The 17,664-nt window shown below is 39.2% G+C and overlaps 1 protein-coding gene across 5 annotated transcripts in view; it reads right to left on the reverse strand.

Annotated features, from left to right (window-relative positions):
• Positions 1–16,811, reverse strand: part of FBXO38 (F-box protein 38) — a 42,612-nt gene extending 25,801 nt beyond the window's left edge. For 4 of the 5 annotated variants that reach the window (XM_037044975.1, XM_037044974.1, XM_037044978.1 and 1 more), the window contains exons 1-8: positions 16,710–16,811; positions 12,967–13,157; positions 9,244–9,377; positions 5,531–5,694; positions 5,160–5,325; positions 3,970–4,107; positions 2,648–2,785; positions 868–961 (exon numbers count right to left, since the gene is read on the reverse strand). In XM_037044975.1, coding sequence (XP_036900870.1) covers positions 868–961; positions 2,648–2,785; positions 3,970–4,107; positions 5,160–5,325; positions 5,531–5,694; positions 9,244–9,377; positions 12,967–13,094 — 962 coding nt within the window. In that variant the 5' untranslated portion in view covers positions 13,095–13,157; positions 16,710–16,811. Of the gene's footprint in view, positions 1–867; positions 962–2,647; positions 2,786–3,969; positions 4,108–5,159; positions 5,326–5,530; positions 5,695–9,243; positions 9,378–12,966; positions 13,158–16,709 lie in introns of those variants that run through there. The other variant, XM_037044976.1, reaches the window with a different exon arrangement.
• Positions 16,812–17,664: the final 853 nt, after the last annotated feature.

Raw genomic sequence — 17,664 nt, forward strand, 5'->3', positions numbered from 1 at the left:
TCCTTTAAAGGGGCATTCTGCAAAGTGTGGGCACATCTTAGGTGGTGCACTGAAGTTCTATTAAATAACAATGAATTACACCATAAGAATCGTATATCCTTTCCAGTGCTTTCTTAAACCTGATTAAGTCTAGGTAAGAATCTGCTGCTGGTATTTTTCTCATATCTTTTCTATGCTAGCTGTTAAGTCCATTTGAACAGAGTACAGTTCTATAGTAGGTAACAATAACTACTTACTCAAACTTAGAAAATAGTTTTGTTCTATTTATATTCTTAATATTCTACTGATGAAACAACTCTGCTTTTTAATAAACTGAAAAATAGTTAATTCAATGTAAATAAAACATTAGAAAGTAGAGGTAGACTTCTTAATAACATAGGAAATAGGAATGGTGGCATAAAATGATATGAAAATGTATTAAAAATACAAAGGTGTTATAAGGTTAGAACCTGAAAGGCTGATTTTAAACAATGTTCCTCAATAGCAAATAATAACTCCAACTAACTAAACTTATTTGGAAGGCTGTCGCAGCTGAGACAAAGCTTCCCGAGAGGGCTGTGGGCACCAGTGTGCCTGCTGACTTGTGCTGCACTCAGGCACTTGCCCACGGCTGGCTGCTTTCTTCTCTAACGAGACCACTGCCTGTTAGAGCTTGCGGGGTCTGAAGAGGAGCTGGACTGGTCACCTCTTACAGCTTAAAACTACCACTAAGTGACAACCATGCTGCTATTTAAACAATTCCTGTGTACTTTAAATCTGAATGAAGCATGATAGGACTTCACACATACATATTCCCCCCCCAATTTTTGTAAAACAGGGAAAAAATATCATTCTAAGACAAAAGATACAGGTGAGGAGGAAACATACCTACGAGCAGCAGTGATGATGAGGTAACCAAGGTCTACTTCAAGAGCATTTTTGCAAGCCCCCAAAACAATGGTGTGCAAATTTCTAAAACCACCTAAAGGAGAAAAGGAACAAGACAAAAGACATTTCACTTGACCACAGTATTTTTATTAAATCATTTATTCACACTTTAGAAAATTATCTGTTTAAAAGTAAATCTAAGTTTATTTTTCCATTCAAACTAATATCTCAAGATCAACTGTGACTACTAGTCATCTCCTAAAGTGAAAACAGATATTGTCATTCTGAAAAGACATTCTGATGGTGTGTGAAAATTAGTCCAAACTATTTAGATTATTAGGTAAGAATTTCCAGAAGCCAGAGCTCACAAGAGAATTGTAAACAAGGGATCCTGACACTTTCTGGCCAAAGTATGAACCTCCAATGTATTTATAAGGAATAAGATCTACACGACTTTAACTTTAACTGGTTTTGCTCCATGTTTTTGAGACTAGTACAAAATACAGAGGATAAAGTACACAAATTATCAATGTATATGGCTCACGAATTTTCACGAAAGACTGATTTGTTCTGAATGTTTACAAATAAGATCACATCATATGTACACTTTACTGTCTAGCTTCTTTTACTCAACATTGTGTTTATGAATTTCACCCACATTGCTGCCTACAGCTAGTTTGTTCATCTCCTTCTTGCACAGTATTCCATTGCAAGACTGTGTTATATTTTAATTTTCCATGCTATTGCGGGTAGGCATTTGGGTTGTTTCCATTTTGGGGTATTCATGAACAATGTTACTATAAACAATCTGGAACAATCCCTGGTAAACATAGATATGTGTGCATTTCTGTTGGGTTTCAAGCATTATCATCATTACTACTGTTAATAATAATGTCTGTTACCAATGGTACTTGATTTTTCATTTATACTTTGAATATCCAAAGTTAGATTGTTAGTTCTCAACTATTAATTATCTAACTAGCCAAATGTCTTGGTATTTTTATTTCAATGAAATGATTAACATGGAGGGGCGGTGGGGAGAAAAAAAATGATTAACATGGAGAACATTCTATTTAAAATATAATTAAAGGACCTAGAGAATAAAGTGTTTTTTTTTCTTTTAAAAGCCATCATCTAATGGACAGATCTATAGCCAAGTGATAAACATGAAAACATGTTACTAATATCTGAATTCTTTCATAGATCTAAGGTATCCAAGTTAAAAAACATCTCTTAATACTAAAGTACATTAGACATTCCTATTAACATTTCTCAGAAACATTCCAAATATAACAGATATGTTATTAACTAAGTAAAAAGTATTGACAAGCCGGAAAACATGCCTTACAATGATTTTAAGAAGGTTTAACACTGTTAAATGAAAATGAATGCCAGCCTGTGCTCACGGTTACTTATTCTCCATGAAATACACCAGATAGAACGTGCCAATACTAACAAGCATCTTCTTTTGAAAAGACTCAAAAGAGAATAAAAGCTTGCTGATTTTTAAAAATCTATTTTTAAAATATTTAGTACCTAGCCCTGGCTGGTGTGGGTCAGTGGATTGAGTGCTGGCCTGCTAATCAAAGGGTTGCTGGTTCGATTCCCAGTCAGGGCACATGCCTGGGTTGTAGGCCAGGTCCCTAGTAGGGGGTGCACAAGAGGCAACCACACATTGATGTCCCTCTTTTTCTCCCTCTCTTCCATTTTATAAAAATAAATGAAACCTTTAAAATTCTTTTTTAATAAAATAGCATATTTAGTAACTAAAGAAAATTACCTGATCTCCAACTGTCTTCCACTACATGCTGGATAAGACCTCCAAGGAAAGGAACTCGAACCATTTCTAAATGTTCCAAGTTTCGGGCAGAGGCCAAGCCTGTTACTAAAGGGACGTATTTCAAGGAATTTGTGGGACCTGGGGAAAGGGAAAACAAAATTCAATCAAATGATATAAACTGCCTTAAAAACAAATTTTCAAATTAGAAGCTAAAATAACTTAAATTCTTTTTTGGGAAATGACAACCAAGTAGTCGGCTCTCTCCCGTTTATACTTGTTAGAATGAAAGCATTGGCTTGCTCACTGTATACTTATTTAGCATAAGGGTTTGTCAGTAACATGGGAGAGGTAGTCAGTATTTTTTTAAATAAATTCCCTGAAGTCTTAATAGTTTTGAGCTCAAAATAATGAAGGGAGAAAAAACTAAGTTGGATGTTTAATCCTTCATTCAAGTAACATAGCTCAGTCATTTAAACATCTATGTAATGACTGTTATATTGAGCATACAAAAGTTCACAACAGATGGTTCTATCACAGAACTTGTGACTGACACGGAGACAAAACTAATGTGAAAAATTATAAAAATATAAAAAGGCAGAACATATCAAGTACAAAAACACCATCTTCCATATCATATGAAAAAGAAAGAAAAGAGGAAGGGAAGTGGAAAGAGGCACAGCTGAAGGACGTGTACAAGTGGAGAGGAGGAAGGAAGCATGTCGCTCGGGACAAGACAATGCAGAGAGAATAAGGAGAAACACTCCAGTGAAAGTGTTTGGCTGTGGACAGTGCGTAGGCAAACCTGACTACAAAAGAAAGTGTGGCTCGGAAAAGAGGCAGAAACAAAGCTATCAAGAAGGTCCCTGGTTATTGTGAACTTTAAAGCAGAATAGTTTGCAGCTGACACTCTTGGGAAATGGAGACATTGGAGGTTTCTGACTAGGAAACTAGCACCATAGTGTTTTACGCTTTCAAGTAAATAGATTAGATCAGACAACTTTTACACACAGAATGATTAGGGGACCAGAGACAAAGAAAGCAAACAGAAATATATTAAAACACTCCTATAAAAAGTAAAAGTGCTGAAGTGCCTAGAAATATGTAGAGACATGGTGATGCCTTTTTTTCTCATGGGTCAGACACAAATCATGCATCTACTGTCTTTAAAACAAAACGTATATTTATCTTCATGAGGGGAATAAACTATAAAACATACAGTAGTTGCAAAATATAATTTTATTTATGAATGTAGATGTGGAGTTTGCTTTAGGGTATTTTTAGAATAGCATATGTATAATTCCACCATAACAAAGACCCATTACCTGCACAGTTCCTCATGACGAAAGTCCGTAAACTGATGCAAAGAAAGTCTTTGAACGGCTGTGGTTTAGTGAGTCTTACCCACTTCATATAAAGATGCCTTAGCATTGGAATACAAGGAATTTCAGGAACATTCACCCCTAAAACATATTCCAAAAAAGAACAAGCAAGAAAATCACCAGGAAACTCTGTATTCTGTTTCTAAATGAAAGAGTCTATTTTTGAATTTGATAATGTGTCCTTTGGGGATATTTTTATCAGAATTACCCAATTAAAGCCTATCAAGTTTGACTTGCTTAAAACACTCCTGTAAAGAACGATCAAAACAAACCATAAACAGACTAGTACCTTGTTATTTCTTTAGAAGCAGCAATGGGAAGATAGGATTTAAAAAGTATTTCTGCCCTGGCTGGTGTGGCTCAGTGGACTGAGCACCAGCCTGCAAACAAAAGGGTTGCTGGTCTGATTCCCAGTCAGGGCACATGCCTGGGTTACAGGCCAGTTCCCAGCAGGGGACTCATGAGAGGCAACCATACATTGATATTTCTCTCCCTCTCTCCTTCCCTTCCGCTCTTAAAGACAAATAAATAAAATCTTTAAAAAGAAAAAAAACCTCAATTTCTTTAAAAAAATTACTAAAAAATCCTTATCGTGAGGATATTTTTTATTATGCAATGTTCTAGGGCTGAGCTGTATTATAAAGTAGTCACTAGCTACATGTGGCTAGTGGATAAATTAACATAAAACATTCAGTGCCTCTGTTTCACCAGCCATAGAGGGTACCATATGGCAGAGTACAAAGAGAAGACGTTGCTGCTGTCACAGAAAGTTACACCGGAGGGCTATACTCCAGAGGGCAGAGCCAGAACCAAAGGATGAACATCAGGAAACCAGGGCAGGATCTGGCTCATTGAAAAAAACAAACAAACAAACAAATAAAAAAACCCACAACAACTTTCAAAACTACTCCAACTGTCTTCAAAAAGAGAATAGATTGTTTGTAAAGCAGTATTTCTCCCATTCTCCACCTTGGGCTCTTTAATGGGATATTTTTCTACAAGCCTCATAGGCATATCTTTTGCCATCACCAATCAACAAAGCCATTTCTAAAATTATCCTTATTTCCTTTCAGTGAATATTCAATTATATGGCATTTCAAGAAACCACAAGTGAATTGACAAATAGTACTCACCAACTAAATGTAAAGTTTGAATTTTTGCTCCTATAGGAATTTTCAGTTTATTTTCAGGAGGGATTGGAAATGCTCCATTACGATTCCGAAATTTCCCCAAAATATGAACATGTGGCATATATGTCCAAATGGACTCTACCAACTCCAAATGAGAAGTCTCCACACCCTAGAATGTAATGCCAAAGCAAGAATAAGAAAGGCTTTTAATTTAGCATCAAAGCTTCTACTTCTGTACCATAAAATGTTTAGCATGCAATGGAACTTAAAAGTTTGCTATGGGTAAAATTTGCCTGTGAGTGAACATGTGTTATCATTCTTTTGATTTATTTCATCAATGAGTTGATGTTAAGTATTCAGCTAGATGCACTCACCACTAAGTTTGGGCATGCCTGCAAAGCTTCCAGAACACCTGGAATGCTAAAAGCTTCATGGCCCCGTACCCTTCGCCTCTCAAGGTATCTAGGGTGAAGGCCATAGAGTTGTTCGACATCTGGCATCTTCTTCAATAGTGTCAGAAAACTGGAATCTGTGAAACCTGAAAAGGTCAAAGATATTTAGTGCCAGGTTCATTTTTCTGTTTGTCAACATTTACTAGTCACTTTCGTCCTCCCCAAAAGGTACTCTCTGGTTCATAAAACCTCAAGGGCTCTGTGGAGCAGGCAACTGAAAAAACGAGTAAGATGTGATCTTCATCTTCAGAAAGCTGTTTTAACCCCAATCTGTCCCAACCCAGATTCTCTTAGTCTGTCCATTTCCTAGTAACTGCTCCGTCCTGTGTTGAACTATTGCTCCTCAGATATTTTGAACCAGCGATTTTCAAAATTTTCATCTCATGGCACATGTAAACTAACTACTAAAATTCTGTAGCACACCAAAAAATATATATTTTTGCCAATCTGACAAAAAATAGGTATAATTCGCCCTGGCTGGTGCAGCTCAGTGTATTGAGCACCGGCCTGCGAACCACACGATCACGATTCAATTCCCAGTCATGGCACATGCCTGGGTTGCAGGCCAGTTCCCTGCAGGCCAAATCCCAGCAGGGGACGTACGAAAGGCAACCATACATTGATGTTTCTCTCCCTCTCTCCTTCCCCTCTAAAGATATATAAATAAATAAAATCTTTAAAAAAAAGAGGCATATTTCTTGATTTACAAAAAAATTAAAATAATAGTAATGACTTTTAAAAAGTAACTTTTATATGCCTATATAAGAATATCTGGTATGAAGATTAACAGATGCAGCCTTATTATGTGACATGACCAATAAGATGCAAATCTATTATATAATCTAAGTTTGTGGTTCAAAACAGGGCATTCACACCTCACAGCTATTGTGTTGGCTGATGCCTTTTTTTAAAATTTGACCATTGAAAAGGAAAGAGGTCTGTGCCCCTGACTAAACAGTCAGGTATTGTTCACTTAAAAACTGGGGGGGCGGGGGGGGGTGCACACCAGTTGCAAATTGTTATTTTAGACAATTCATTCTTTTGGAAAAGACAGATGGATGCAAGTCAGTGCCTAAGAAAACATAAGTGATGCCCCCTTTGAGGATGCTGCACTGACAGACGTCTATTCATGTGGGAGGCCAGCCATGCTCCCTAGTGGGGATCAGCCACCTGGGAAGAGGAGGAGGCAGTTTACTCCCATTGCAGAAGTGCTGGTGAGGTAAGGTGGGAGAAAAGTCTCATACAGTTGACACTTTTTATTATCTGGGTGTTTTGTTTTTTAATGTAGTCTGTCAGAAAGCCAACTGCTCACTAATGACAAATAAAAATATTAGCTCTTAATAAAAATGAAGCCCCAAATCACTAAATCTTACATACTCAAGTTTTCAAAAGTTGTACCACTGTACAAGGCTAATCCAGATATATTAACTTTATAATCATAAAAGTAAAGAGTAAGAAGGGACCTCAGAAATGACTTGGTCTCTCTAATAATAAAAAATAATAAAACAAAACCTAAGATTTTTTATTAGGTTATTATACACGTTAACATGTACACGTTAACATGTACACGTTATTACTATCCTATATTGTAAGCTTTACTGACTGAAGCATTCAATGGGTTAACAATTTTACATTTGTTCTCATCTATTATCACAACCCAATGAACAAGGTTATCATCCCACCTACAAATGTAAAAAAAGAGCTTGAAAGAGTTTAAAAGCCACCAAGTGACAGAGCCCAAATTCAAAACTAAATCTGACCACTGCCAATGTCCAATCTCTTCTGTTGTACATTACACACTGACTCACACTAAATGTGGATAAAGTTTACACCTTCTTTACAGAGATGGTATGAGAATCCAAAGAGATCACATAAGAAAACCATAATGTATTATCAATATATAAAAATCTTAGCATGATTATATAAAGAATCAAGGTTTAAACTCCAAAGAATAGGCCAGGATGACATTAGTAAGTAGTTAGTAAGAGTTTATTCTAGACTAGAGACTGTTTGCTTTGACTCTCTTTTAAATATTCACTGCAGGGTTGGGAAGCCTCGGGCTCACGGGCTCACAGTGTGAAGGAAGCCAGCAGTGTGCATACGAATTCTTCTAAAACTGTATCCACTGGGAGCTCTCCTCTGCTCCTGCTGCTTTACACCGTGCACTGATCCCCTCTCCAGAACTCCTGCTGGCCTAACCTCCATTAAAGCCAATGTAATGTAAGGAATACCAGTCATTTTCATACTGCCCTACTTTTTTCTTTTCTGGAGTAAATTATCACTCTCCAGAATAAGATGAATCCCTTTCCCTTAAGATGGTTTCTTTCAAGTATTTAAAGACAAGGTTTGCCTTCTCCCAAGCTCAGTTCTACTCTCAGTTCTCTGCTTCGCATAAGGGTATATACTGTTAACCAACTACTGCCAACTGACAAGAGTTGCCAGTTAACAGAAGACACTGTTGAAAAGATATAGTACCCCAAGCTGTGCAATATTCCAGCATTCCAGAGGTAGTCTGTCCTGTTCCACATATAGGACAATGCAAAACAATTATCTCCTCAGCCCTTAGCAATCAGTAAGGCTCCCTGTGCCCAGCCCCATCACATTTTCAAAATATCAGGATCTGGATATTTTGAAAGGCGGTTAAAAAAGACATGCAATGAAACATGGTTAAATAAGACATTTAAAGTTGCCAAAGAACAGTAACCAAATGGCATTAATTAATGGACTGATGTTAACTGGAAAAAAAAAAGCCTGATTGGTCCTTAACTTTGATTCTTCCCTTTCAGCCATGTTCTGCTTAACTGAAGTCATGAACTTTCTTTCTTCACAGTCTCTTTATCTGAGGTCCGTTTGTTGTGGAAAGGCTACTAACTTCGAGTTCTTCATCTGCAAGGCCAATACCTTATTTGAAAATATCCAAGACCTAGTATAGGCCTTTTTAAAAAATTTTATTTATTTACCTTTAGAGATGAAGGTAAGGAGAGTAGGAGAGAAATATCAATGTATGGCTGCCTCTCGTGAGTCCCCTGCTGGGAACTGGCCTGCAGCCCAGGCATGTGCCCTGATTGGGAATTGAACCGCGATTGTGTGGTTCGCAGGCCTGTGGCTCAATCCACTGAGCTATGCCAGCCAGGGCTAGTATAGGCCTTTTTAAAGTGCTTAAGAAATTCAAGTTCCAAAAGTGGCCTACTAGAGCAGCTTTAGAAAAACTGGTCTAGTTTACCTGATATTTTAGAATATCTGTTTAACCAGAGGGTGCCATCAAGGGGTACAGGAAAATTATGAAAACCTGCATTGTAAAACAAAGGACACTTTGTCTAATATGGTCAACATATGCGTAGTTAATAAGTCTCAATAATATTCTCTAATTACGTATCTGTGGAACGGGCTGATATAGTTCCTGAAGGGAACAGGAAATGAAAACGACAGATGACTAAAATAGTAATACATCAGGCAAAATGTATTTTATCAAACTTACCCAACCTAAATAATTCACATAAAATCCTGCCTCCTTACCTACAAGGTGAGTCCAATTGCCTAGGTCAAGACAAGTAATATTTGATGACAAGTGACCTTTGATGGAAACATCGATAATTTCCAGTAGAAAACTACATGTACACGTTAAATCTACTTACCACTTGGCATGTATTCCCACCACCGCCCTGCACAGAGATCCACAACCCTCACAACTCTCAGATACAGGGTCACTGCTTCCTTTAGCTTCCGGGAAAGACATTCCATACACATGATATCCTGCAGAGGGAGGTACCTTTGTGAGAGAAAGAAACTCAAATTTATCAAGTGGCTAAGTACTTCCTCTTCCCGATGGGTTATTTTTCCTTCTTCCATTCTCCTACTCCTCAAATGAAATAATACCTTAGGAATAGTCACAGGGTTTTAAGCTCAACATGCATTTATGGTTTTGTACTAAAAATAGCTAAGTCAGTAAATACTCAAGTATCTAAATAAAGTATTGCGCTTCCTCCATAGGGCATTTGATAGAACCTGCCTTTCTCCTTTTACGTTTTTAAGGACAAAGAAAATTAAAAAAAAAAAAAAAAAAAAAGGAAGAAAGCTCTGTGCATTCAAAGCAAGATGATAAGAGAACAAAAGGACAATGAGAGTACTGATCAATCTGAGGTGGCCAATTTTATTTCACAGCTTTCACTGAATCCATCTGTAGTGGCTAAAAGTCTACTCTCTGCTCCCTCAACACCACACCCTGCAAAAGCTCTATTTTCTTCATCAACAGACATGTCTACTAGGTTTGTAGTAGGTCATTTTTTCCCTAGATCTTTTACCTTTTAGATCACATACTCTGATAAAAGTATTGCATAAGCGTTAAGTGAGAGCACTTCATCTGAGCAGCAATTTCCTCTTTCCGACCTCCCATTATTTTTCCTTCCTGAAACTTTTCAATTAACTTCTACCTTTGTTCTGTTTCCAGTAATACCAATATATATATATTTTAAAAAATCAGAATATCTCATTCTCTTTCTCACCCCCCCATGCATAACAAGATTAATAAAAATAAAAAGAAAAGGAAAAGCTGCCCTTTACTAGGCTGGTATCCTGTCGCAGACGGAAGTCACTGTTTCACAACTTTACAAGGCAGGTTGTTCAGTGCCTCCCACACAGCCCTCCCCTTCTCTGCTGGGCAGTGTGCCCTGCCCCTCTGGCTATCAGCTGACTTTAGCCAAGTCAGGTCCCAGCAAAGGCTTTCTGCTGTTTCTAGTTGGTCCCCTAGTTGAAGTCTTCAACATTCCTCATTGATTCCCTTAACCCTACCCACACCACTCTAACCAGTCCCTTCGTTAAATTATCTTCAAATTCCAGCTCAGTGTATCTTGTGTCCTGTTAGAACCCTCACTGATAAAGTAGGTGCTTTGATTTTTCTATTCTGCAAGTAGTGAAACAAGCTCAGAAGATGACCTACAAAAAGTCCACAGCTAGGAAAGAGGAAGAAAGAGATGTCCATACCACTGGGTCAAGTCTAATTTCTAAAAATTAAGCTCATTCTAAAAGAAAAGTCCAAGTATGCCTGCTGAGTATTTCTCTATTCTGTTTTTTCCCTATCCCAGCTCATGTCTCTTCCCTTTTAAAACTTTTTAAATAAAAAGAATCAAATCAAATTAATTTCTCTATTTAAAAAATGTATTACTTCTAAGTTAATTTATAGTCTCCAAAAGTTAAATATAAGTAGGATAGAAACTATACAACTACATATTTTATGAACAATGAAAAATATTGAATTTTTTTCTAAATCAATTTCTGCCTCTAAAATATTTCCCCCAAATCACTATTATCCAAACTGTTTGCCTAAGTTAGCATTACACTCCCTTTAAGTACAAATAGTTCGGTAATCATGTGAAGTTATGTCACGTTCACCCTTTGAAAAAGAAATGTTACTTTTCCTTCATAGATACGTAGTAAGGGGTTTGAGTTCAAAAAGCAGATCAAATACATTTCAGTAAATCTGTGTTTGACACAGCACACACAGCAAGGCTTAGGTTTCCTATTTAAGGAAACCATGGTTTGTCTTGGTTCATGAAAATATGCTAAGTAGTTATCAAAAAACTAATACTTGGGTCCTCAGATAAAAACTCTAGAAGCCTAAAAAATACATCTTATTTAGAATAAACATCTCACACCAAATTCAAGTACTCAGCTTAGTTCACAGTTGTTTACGGGTTGCCAACTCGCTGCATGCTTTTTGGCACTAGATCTCAAGTAACACCCTTCTGCTGGACTGCCTCACATCCGAGTACTCTGCTTGAACTGCGAAATATGACCTGATCTACTCTCAGTTTTAAAAATGGTCCAATTTGTTCATAGTATGTCCTCCTGTCACTCAGCAAACATCTAACACACGTGCCTGGGAAGTTTTACCTGTGACTTCTTCTGGAATTTTAATAGCTTTATTGTCTAGTTTATTGATGCACTTAGAGTTTAGTTGTCAGATATGAGATAAGAACATGCTTTTATTATTTTCTCCAAATGGTTTTCAGGTTGTGACGTCACTGAGTAAGCCATTGTTTTTCCTCATTGATGAAAATACCAAGTTTATCATAAACTGGATCCCCAAATATATTTGAATCCACATATGTAACCTGCACATGGAGTTTGTCTGTTTTATCCCACTGTCTGGATATCTTTTTCAATTCCAGATCTTTAATTACTGTATATTTTAGAATATATTTAAGGATCTGGTAGGGTTAGACTCTTTTTCCAAAAAATTTTGGCTATTCTAGTAGACTTCTTTCTACAAGATGAACTTTAGTATCATTTTTTTATGTTTAAGAAAAAAATCTGTTATTTTAATTGGGCCTCGTAATCCCACACAGAACTGAACTAACAAAAACTGCATTATGTCACAGAACGACAAACTGAAGAAAATAAAGACTAGTGCACATTTATATTAGAGAAGAAAAACCAAGTGAAATAAAGTAGCCACGGTTCCCTAAAGGAACTCTACTTTTCAAACACTTCATAATTTGCAAATATAATACTTTTTAAAACTTCAAAACATTTCTAAGAACTTCATATGAAAATTTCCCCTAGTAAATAATCTAAAATAACTGAAAATCCAGATGCTTACAAAAGTTAATTGCATAAGAGAAAAACTGGAAGCAATTCAGATGCCAGAAAATAAGGGCAAAGATAATTATTGTGTTACACGACTAAAATAGTAATTATGAAGACCTTGTAGCAATATAAAAAAAGGTAGAATGTAGGCATAACTATAAACACCAAGCATTTATGGCATGCAGTGTGTTAAGTGCTTTAAAAGCATGATCTCAGTGAACCCTTCTTATAACATCTTTATACCTATCACTGGTCCACAGCTAGTAAATGAGAGGTTTAGGATTCAAACTCAGGTCCTCAACTCCAGAGACAAAATATATTCGGGTCTGTTTACTGAATGAATGGATAATGATTGAAAGAATAGAGCAGGGGAAACAAGAAAGTCAGGTTTTCTTCTTTTTTTTCGGGGGGGGGGGGGTATTGTTTAACTGTTGTTATAATGCAGTATGGACAAAAATATAATTTAAAAAGGTTTCAAAAAATGTTACCACAAAACAACTTTCATGTGTGTACAGCATATGGCGATGATGGGTATCATTTCACAAAACCTTGGTTTCAATCACATACTATTTGTCTACTGAGCAAAAATGTGTTTCTCACTGTAAAGGCTGTAGTAAAAAAATCTGTAACACTGCCTTATGTATACACAGTACCATAATAACAAAAGTCAACAAATCTTCCCATCAATAAAAATTCCAAGAAGCCTAGAATGTTAACACAGTCTAGAGAATGTCTGTCCAACAGAACTTTCTACAACAAAATAATCATCTTACCTAAAAATATGGCAAAGCACTTCATGTGAAAGTTGATTCATATAGTCCTTCGTTTCATCTGATACTGTTTCCTCTGAGATGTCATTATTCATGAGACACGTTTTAACACTTTTCTTTCGTGGGCCCATTGCTGTGTTATCTCCAGTATCAAAGAGCAAATCTCCCCTCTTGATTACTTGAGCTCAAAGTACCTGAAAGCAAGCAGAGAACAGAGTAGACTAAAGCAGAAAACCAAAGGCAGAAATTATCCCTATAAAGCCTAGGTAAAACAACATTTATTTTAAAATATACACAGAAAAAATACAGTACAGGCCACATTCAAATTAATAAAAATGGAAGAGCTGAGTATAAATAACAGGTGAGTATAATAAAAATGTGAAGAATGTATAATGTGCAGCACTGGGTATTTCTAAAGTTAGCAAGTTCTAGGGGCTTAGGCCCTAAATCTCAAAGAAATGTCATTCTGACAGAACTGTAGAATCACAGAATGTTCCAAGTCGAAGGGGCCTTCACGGTGGACCTAGACACACACTTCTTCACTTTTTCTGGGCCCTGAACCCGTATGTGACTATGATGAAAGCTGTACCTCTTCATCCCCAGAGAAAAACAAAACACACCCACACCCATGTACGCTGAACTACACACACACACACACACACACACACACACACACACACACACACACACAGTTTCAGGCCCTGCACAGACACAGTGAAGCTCACGCAGAGCTCCCTGTCCAAAACTGGTGCCCTCAGTTTGCAGATGGACAACAGTACCAGTCACCTACTCCAGGACATAGATTAAGCATCAGAGAACCCACACTACACATCCTATCAAGTCAGTCCTCTGCACCTGGGCCGTCTCCCTGCATTCTAGAGATATACCCTCATGCCTGCAGATGGACTTCTGGGTGCTCTGATAGAACTGCTGCTGACTGCAGCCTCCTTCACACATTAGGTTTGTGGTCCATCTGCGTAAGGCTTCCACACAGTAGCCCACAACAGCACGGGGCATCCTACTTCTGTGGCTATCTGTTTCAGCACGGGGCATCCTACTTCTGTGGCTATCTGTTTCAGCACGGGGCATCCTACTTCTGTGGCTATCTGTTTGAAGGACCTTAGCCATAGGAAGCATTATCTTTGTCCTGGAGGCCCAAGTACATCCTAAATATCAATCCTGTGTTATTTGTGAGTGCTCTTTAAACTTGGATCCTTCCATAACACAATTTCTCTTGGGCGTGCAAGCTCTTTTTTCAACCTGCCTGTTCAAAGCTCCTCCCATTCCTAATAGAAATACACTATTCTCTACTAAATCAGTTCCTTCTGTTTGCTCCCAAATTTATCCCAGTCTTTTAATCCTTAGCCCTGAAGGTTATCTACACTTCTTGTACAGGAGCACCAACATTTCCTTGCTTACAAAATCAACTTACTTTCATTTTAATCCTCTATTTCTATTATAGAGGTTTTAACACTTGTTCACAATTCTCACAACATCTGATACCTACAAAAGACCTACATAAACTCACTTCTTTACTGTTTCACCTAAAAGTCTTCCCATCTCTGTTCCATCTCGTCCACCTCCTCCTCCACCCCTAAATTATTCTAATTACTCCTTTCCTCAATCACACCAGCCCCTCTAGGATACATGTCTGTCTCTTATTATACACATTACCTTACAACTAACCAGAGAACTTAGGAACTTCTTTTAAAAATGTTCACAATTCTGAATCAATTTCTCATTTTGTATGTAACTAAAAACTCTGTGGCAACTCCTCTTCTTGATTGCTACTGTCTATCCATCACCACTCATTTAAGTAATACATCCTTTTGAGGGTAGGTGGTGACAAAGTCTTCCTTCCATGAAGCTTTCAATCTCCCAAAGGAGTTAGACTTTTACTACCAGTATCTCACAACTCAAGTCATTTCAATTATTGTAACTTCAATTACTTTTCATTACCCTCATAAAAAATATGTTCTCCCACTTAAAACTTCCCAATGTCCTCATCACCCTGTCTGGTCAAGGGCTTCCCTGCCCTTCCAGTTTAATGCCTTTCTTCAGTTTCTATGGGCTTCAGCTTACTGCTGTCAAAGTAATCTCTTGCATGTCACTTAATTTGGTCACTTTTCTCATATCAAAAATCATCAATGTCTCTTACCTAGGGTAGCCTCTCTTTCCTAAAGAAATGCCACACCATATTCACCAAACTGCTTAGATTTAAAAAAACAAAAACAAAAAATAAAAACAGAATTATAGTGCAGAAAGGATCAAGAATCATCCAGTTCAACCCCTCGTTTTCCAGGTAAGGAAAGTGAGGCCCAGAGAAGTAGGCTGGGTTGCCCTAAGCCATAGAGCCAGAAAGTAACACTTCTAAATGAAGCGAGGATCCAGCTCTTCAGCTCTAGTGCCGGTCCAACTTTATTTCAGTGTCACTTTACCACAGTGAAATATAGTTGCTCTTTTTTCTCCTATTCTATGTTAGTACCTTTGTTACTAAAGTGTGTACCTCCAGGGCATACAGTCATTTAAACACACACACACACACACACACAAGTCTATATACTTCAGCTAAAGAGGACATAAGAATTACAGCACTGCAAACTTTAGAGTGGGAAAGAGCCTTAGTAACTGTCCAAAAATGAAAGTTAAAAATTATAAGCACAGATTTTTCAGGCTATATGACTACATATGTATCCTCCAAACCCCATTTTCCATCCCCCAGAAAATCTTGATATGATAGAACCATTATTTCGTTCTTTAGTTGTGCTGGGAGTATGGGAAAGGGGATTAAGAACCAGTGACCCTAATCCAACACCTTCATTTGCCAGATGAGAAATCTCAAGTTTAAAGAGAGGAAGAGATTTGCCAAAGTGAACGAGCAAGTTAGGAGAAAGTTTTAAGACTAAAAAAACTAGTCTCCTAGTTTTCACACTGGAATGTTCTACACTGGCGGTATGGGTTTATAAACAAAGTCCTCAGGGCAGATTCCTACTGCACAGGAAGCTCGGGGACCTTCCCAAGTGCCCCACTGCCCTGGGCCTGCTTGGGGTCTGGAAAGAGACAGGGTAGACATCTCTCATCAGTGACCTCCTGGCCAGAAACACATGCTTTTCAGGTCTGTCTCCAAAGGAAAGACGCGGCGAGGGAGTAGAGAACCTGACTTTCTGAGCTAGGAGGGACAACAGAGGCATCCAATACATTCATTGTACCGACAAGCAAATTGTGTCATAGAAAGGGTAATGGACCTGGGCAAAGTGGACGAAGTAAGACTAGAACTCGGGGATTGGGAGCCCAGGACTGGTGGCCTCTCAAGGACGTATCCGTTCAGTCCTGCCCAGGGACATCTTCTACCTACGATGGGTTCTGGCTTTTCCCAATTTACTGGCTTAAACACTGATTTAACATTAACATCGTGGAACTCTTGACGCCGGGAGTGGGATGGGGGTCCCCCACGTTGTCCAGGCCAACTACTCCCATTTTGCTCAAGAAATCGAGAGCAAGAGCGTGTTCCGTATCTTGGGCCGCGTTCAGAAAGGGAGTCAAACCCCACAACGAAGGCCTAGATGGCCAAGAACCACAAACCCAATTCCCTGCCTTCCCGGGAGCCACAGGCCCGAGAGAGGCCGAGACCGACAGCCCGGGCGGTCGGGAGCCCGGGAGCCCAGGAGCCCGCATCCAGCCGCCGCACACGCCCCCGGCACCGAGGCCCGCCTTCCGGCCGCGGGCCCACCCGGCCGCCACCTCACCTAAGCCGACCCTCCGTCTGTTATTTGTGGCTGTTGAGAAGGAGGGAGAATCGGGACTGACGCTTCCCGCGGCCCCCACCGCTTTGTGTTTCCGCTTCCGCCGTCGTTCGGGCATTTCCGGAGTGCTGTTTCCCCCCACCCCCCTCCCCGGTCCGGAGCGGGGCCGGCACCCGGACCCTGTTAGGCGTGGGACACAGGCGTCGATACCCTGCCGCCATGTTAAGAGTGGCATCTCTGCATGGGTGGGGCAGTCCTTTCCCAAGACAGTGTCACCGCCCCGGAAGCCGCTAGAGTCCGACGCCGAGGAAATAGTAAGGACTCCAGCGATTACAGCTGTTTTATTTGAGAACCTGTTCTTAGTGGTCAGCAATGCAGGGTTTGGGGCAGAGAGAGGTGATTCAAGAAGGACTTCCTCCACTTAACTGGCGCAGAGACCACAATCAAGCACTTCACCTCTAAGCCTCGGGTTTGTTAGGTGAAGATGGACATCGTTATGGTACCTACATAACAAGCCACTGCAGAATTTAGTGCTTAGCACAGTTTGTTATGATTCTGTGAGGTGACCGGGCTCGGCGGGGCAGTTTCAGTTTGAGGTTATATGTCAGCTGAGACTGCAGCTAAGTTTAGGAAAAACTGGGTGTTGCGATGTTGCCAATTCAGGCTGGAAGCCGCCCCCCCGCCCCCCCGACGAGCTCAGCTAGCGCTATGTATTAGAATGCCTACAGGCCACCTCTCCCTCTGGTCTGGCTTTGTCACAGCCCAGCGCTGAGGTTCTGGCAGGAAGTAATCAGGAGCAGAAGGAAGAGACAGCACAAGACTTAAGATCTAACCTTCAAAGTCCCAGAACTTACCCTATGTCACATTCAGCTGGTCAAAGAGCCACTAAGCCAGCCCAGAGTCAAGGAGGGAAGAATAAGATTTCACCTCTTATTGAAGGAGCAGCATCGAATGTGTG

Source organism: Sturnira hondurensis, unplaced genomic scaffold (genome assembly GCF_014824575.4).
Source record: "Sturnira hondurensis isolate 20B ecotype Veracruz unplaced genomic scaffold, ASM1482457v3 Scaffold0004152, whole genome shotgun sequence".
Lineage (NCBI taxonomy): Eukaryota > Metazoa > Chordata > Mammalia > Chiroptera > Phyllostomidae > Sturnira > Sturnira hondurensis.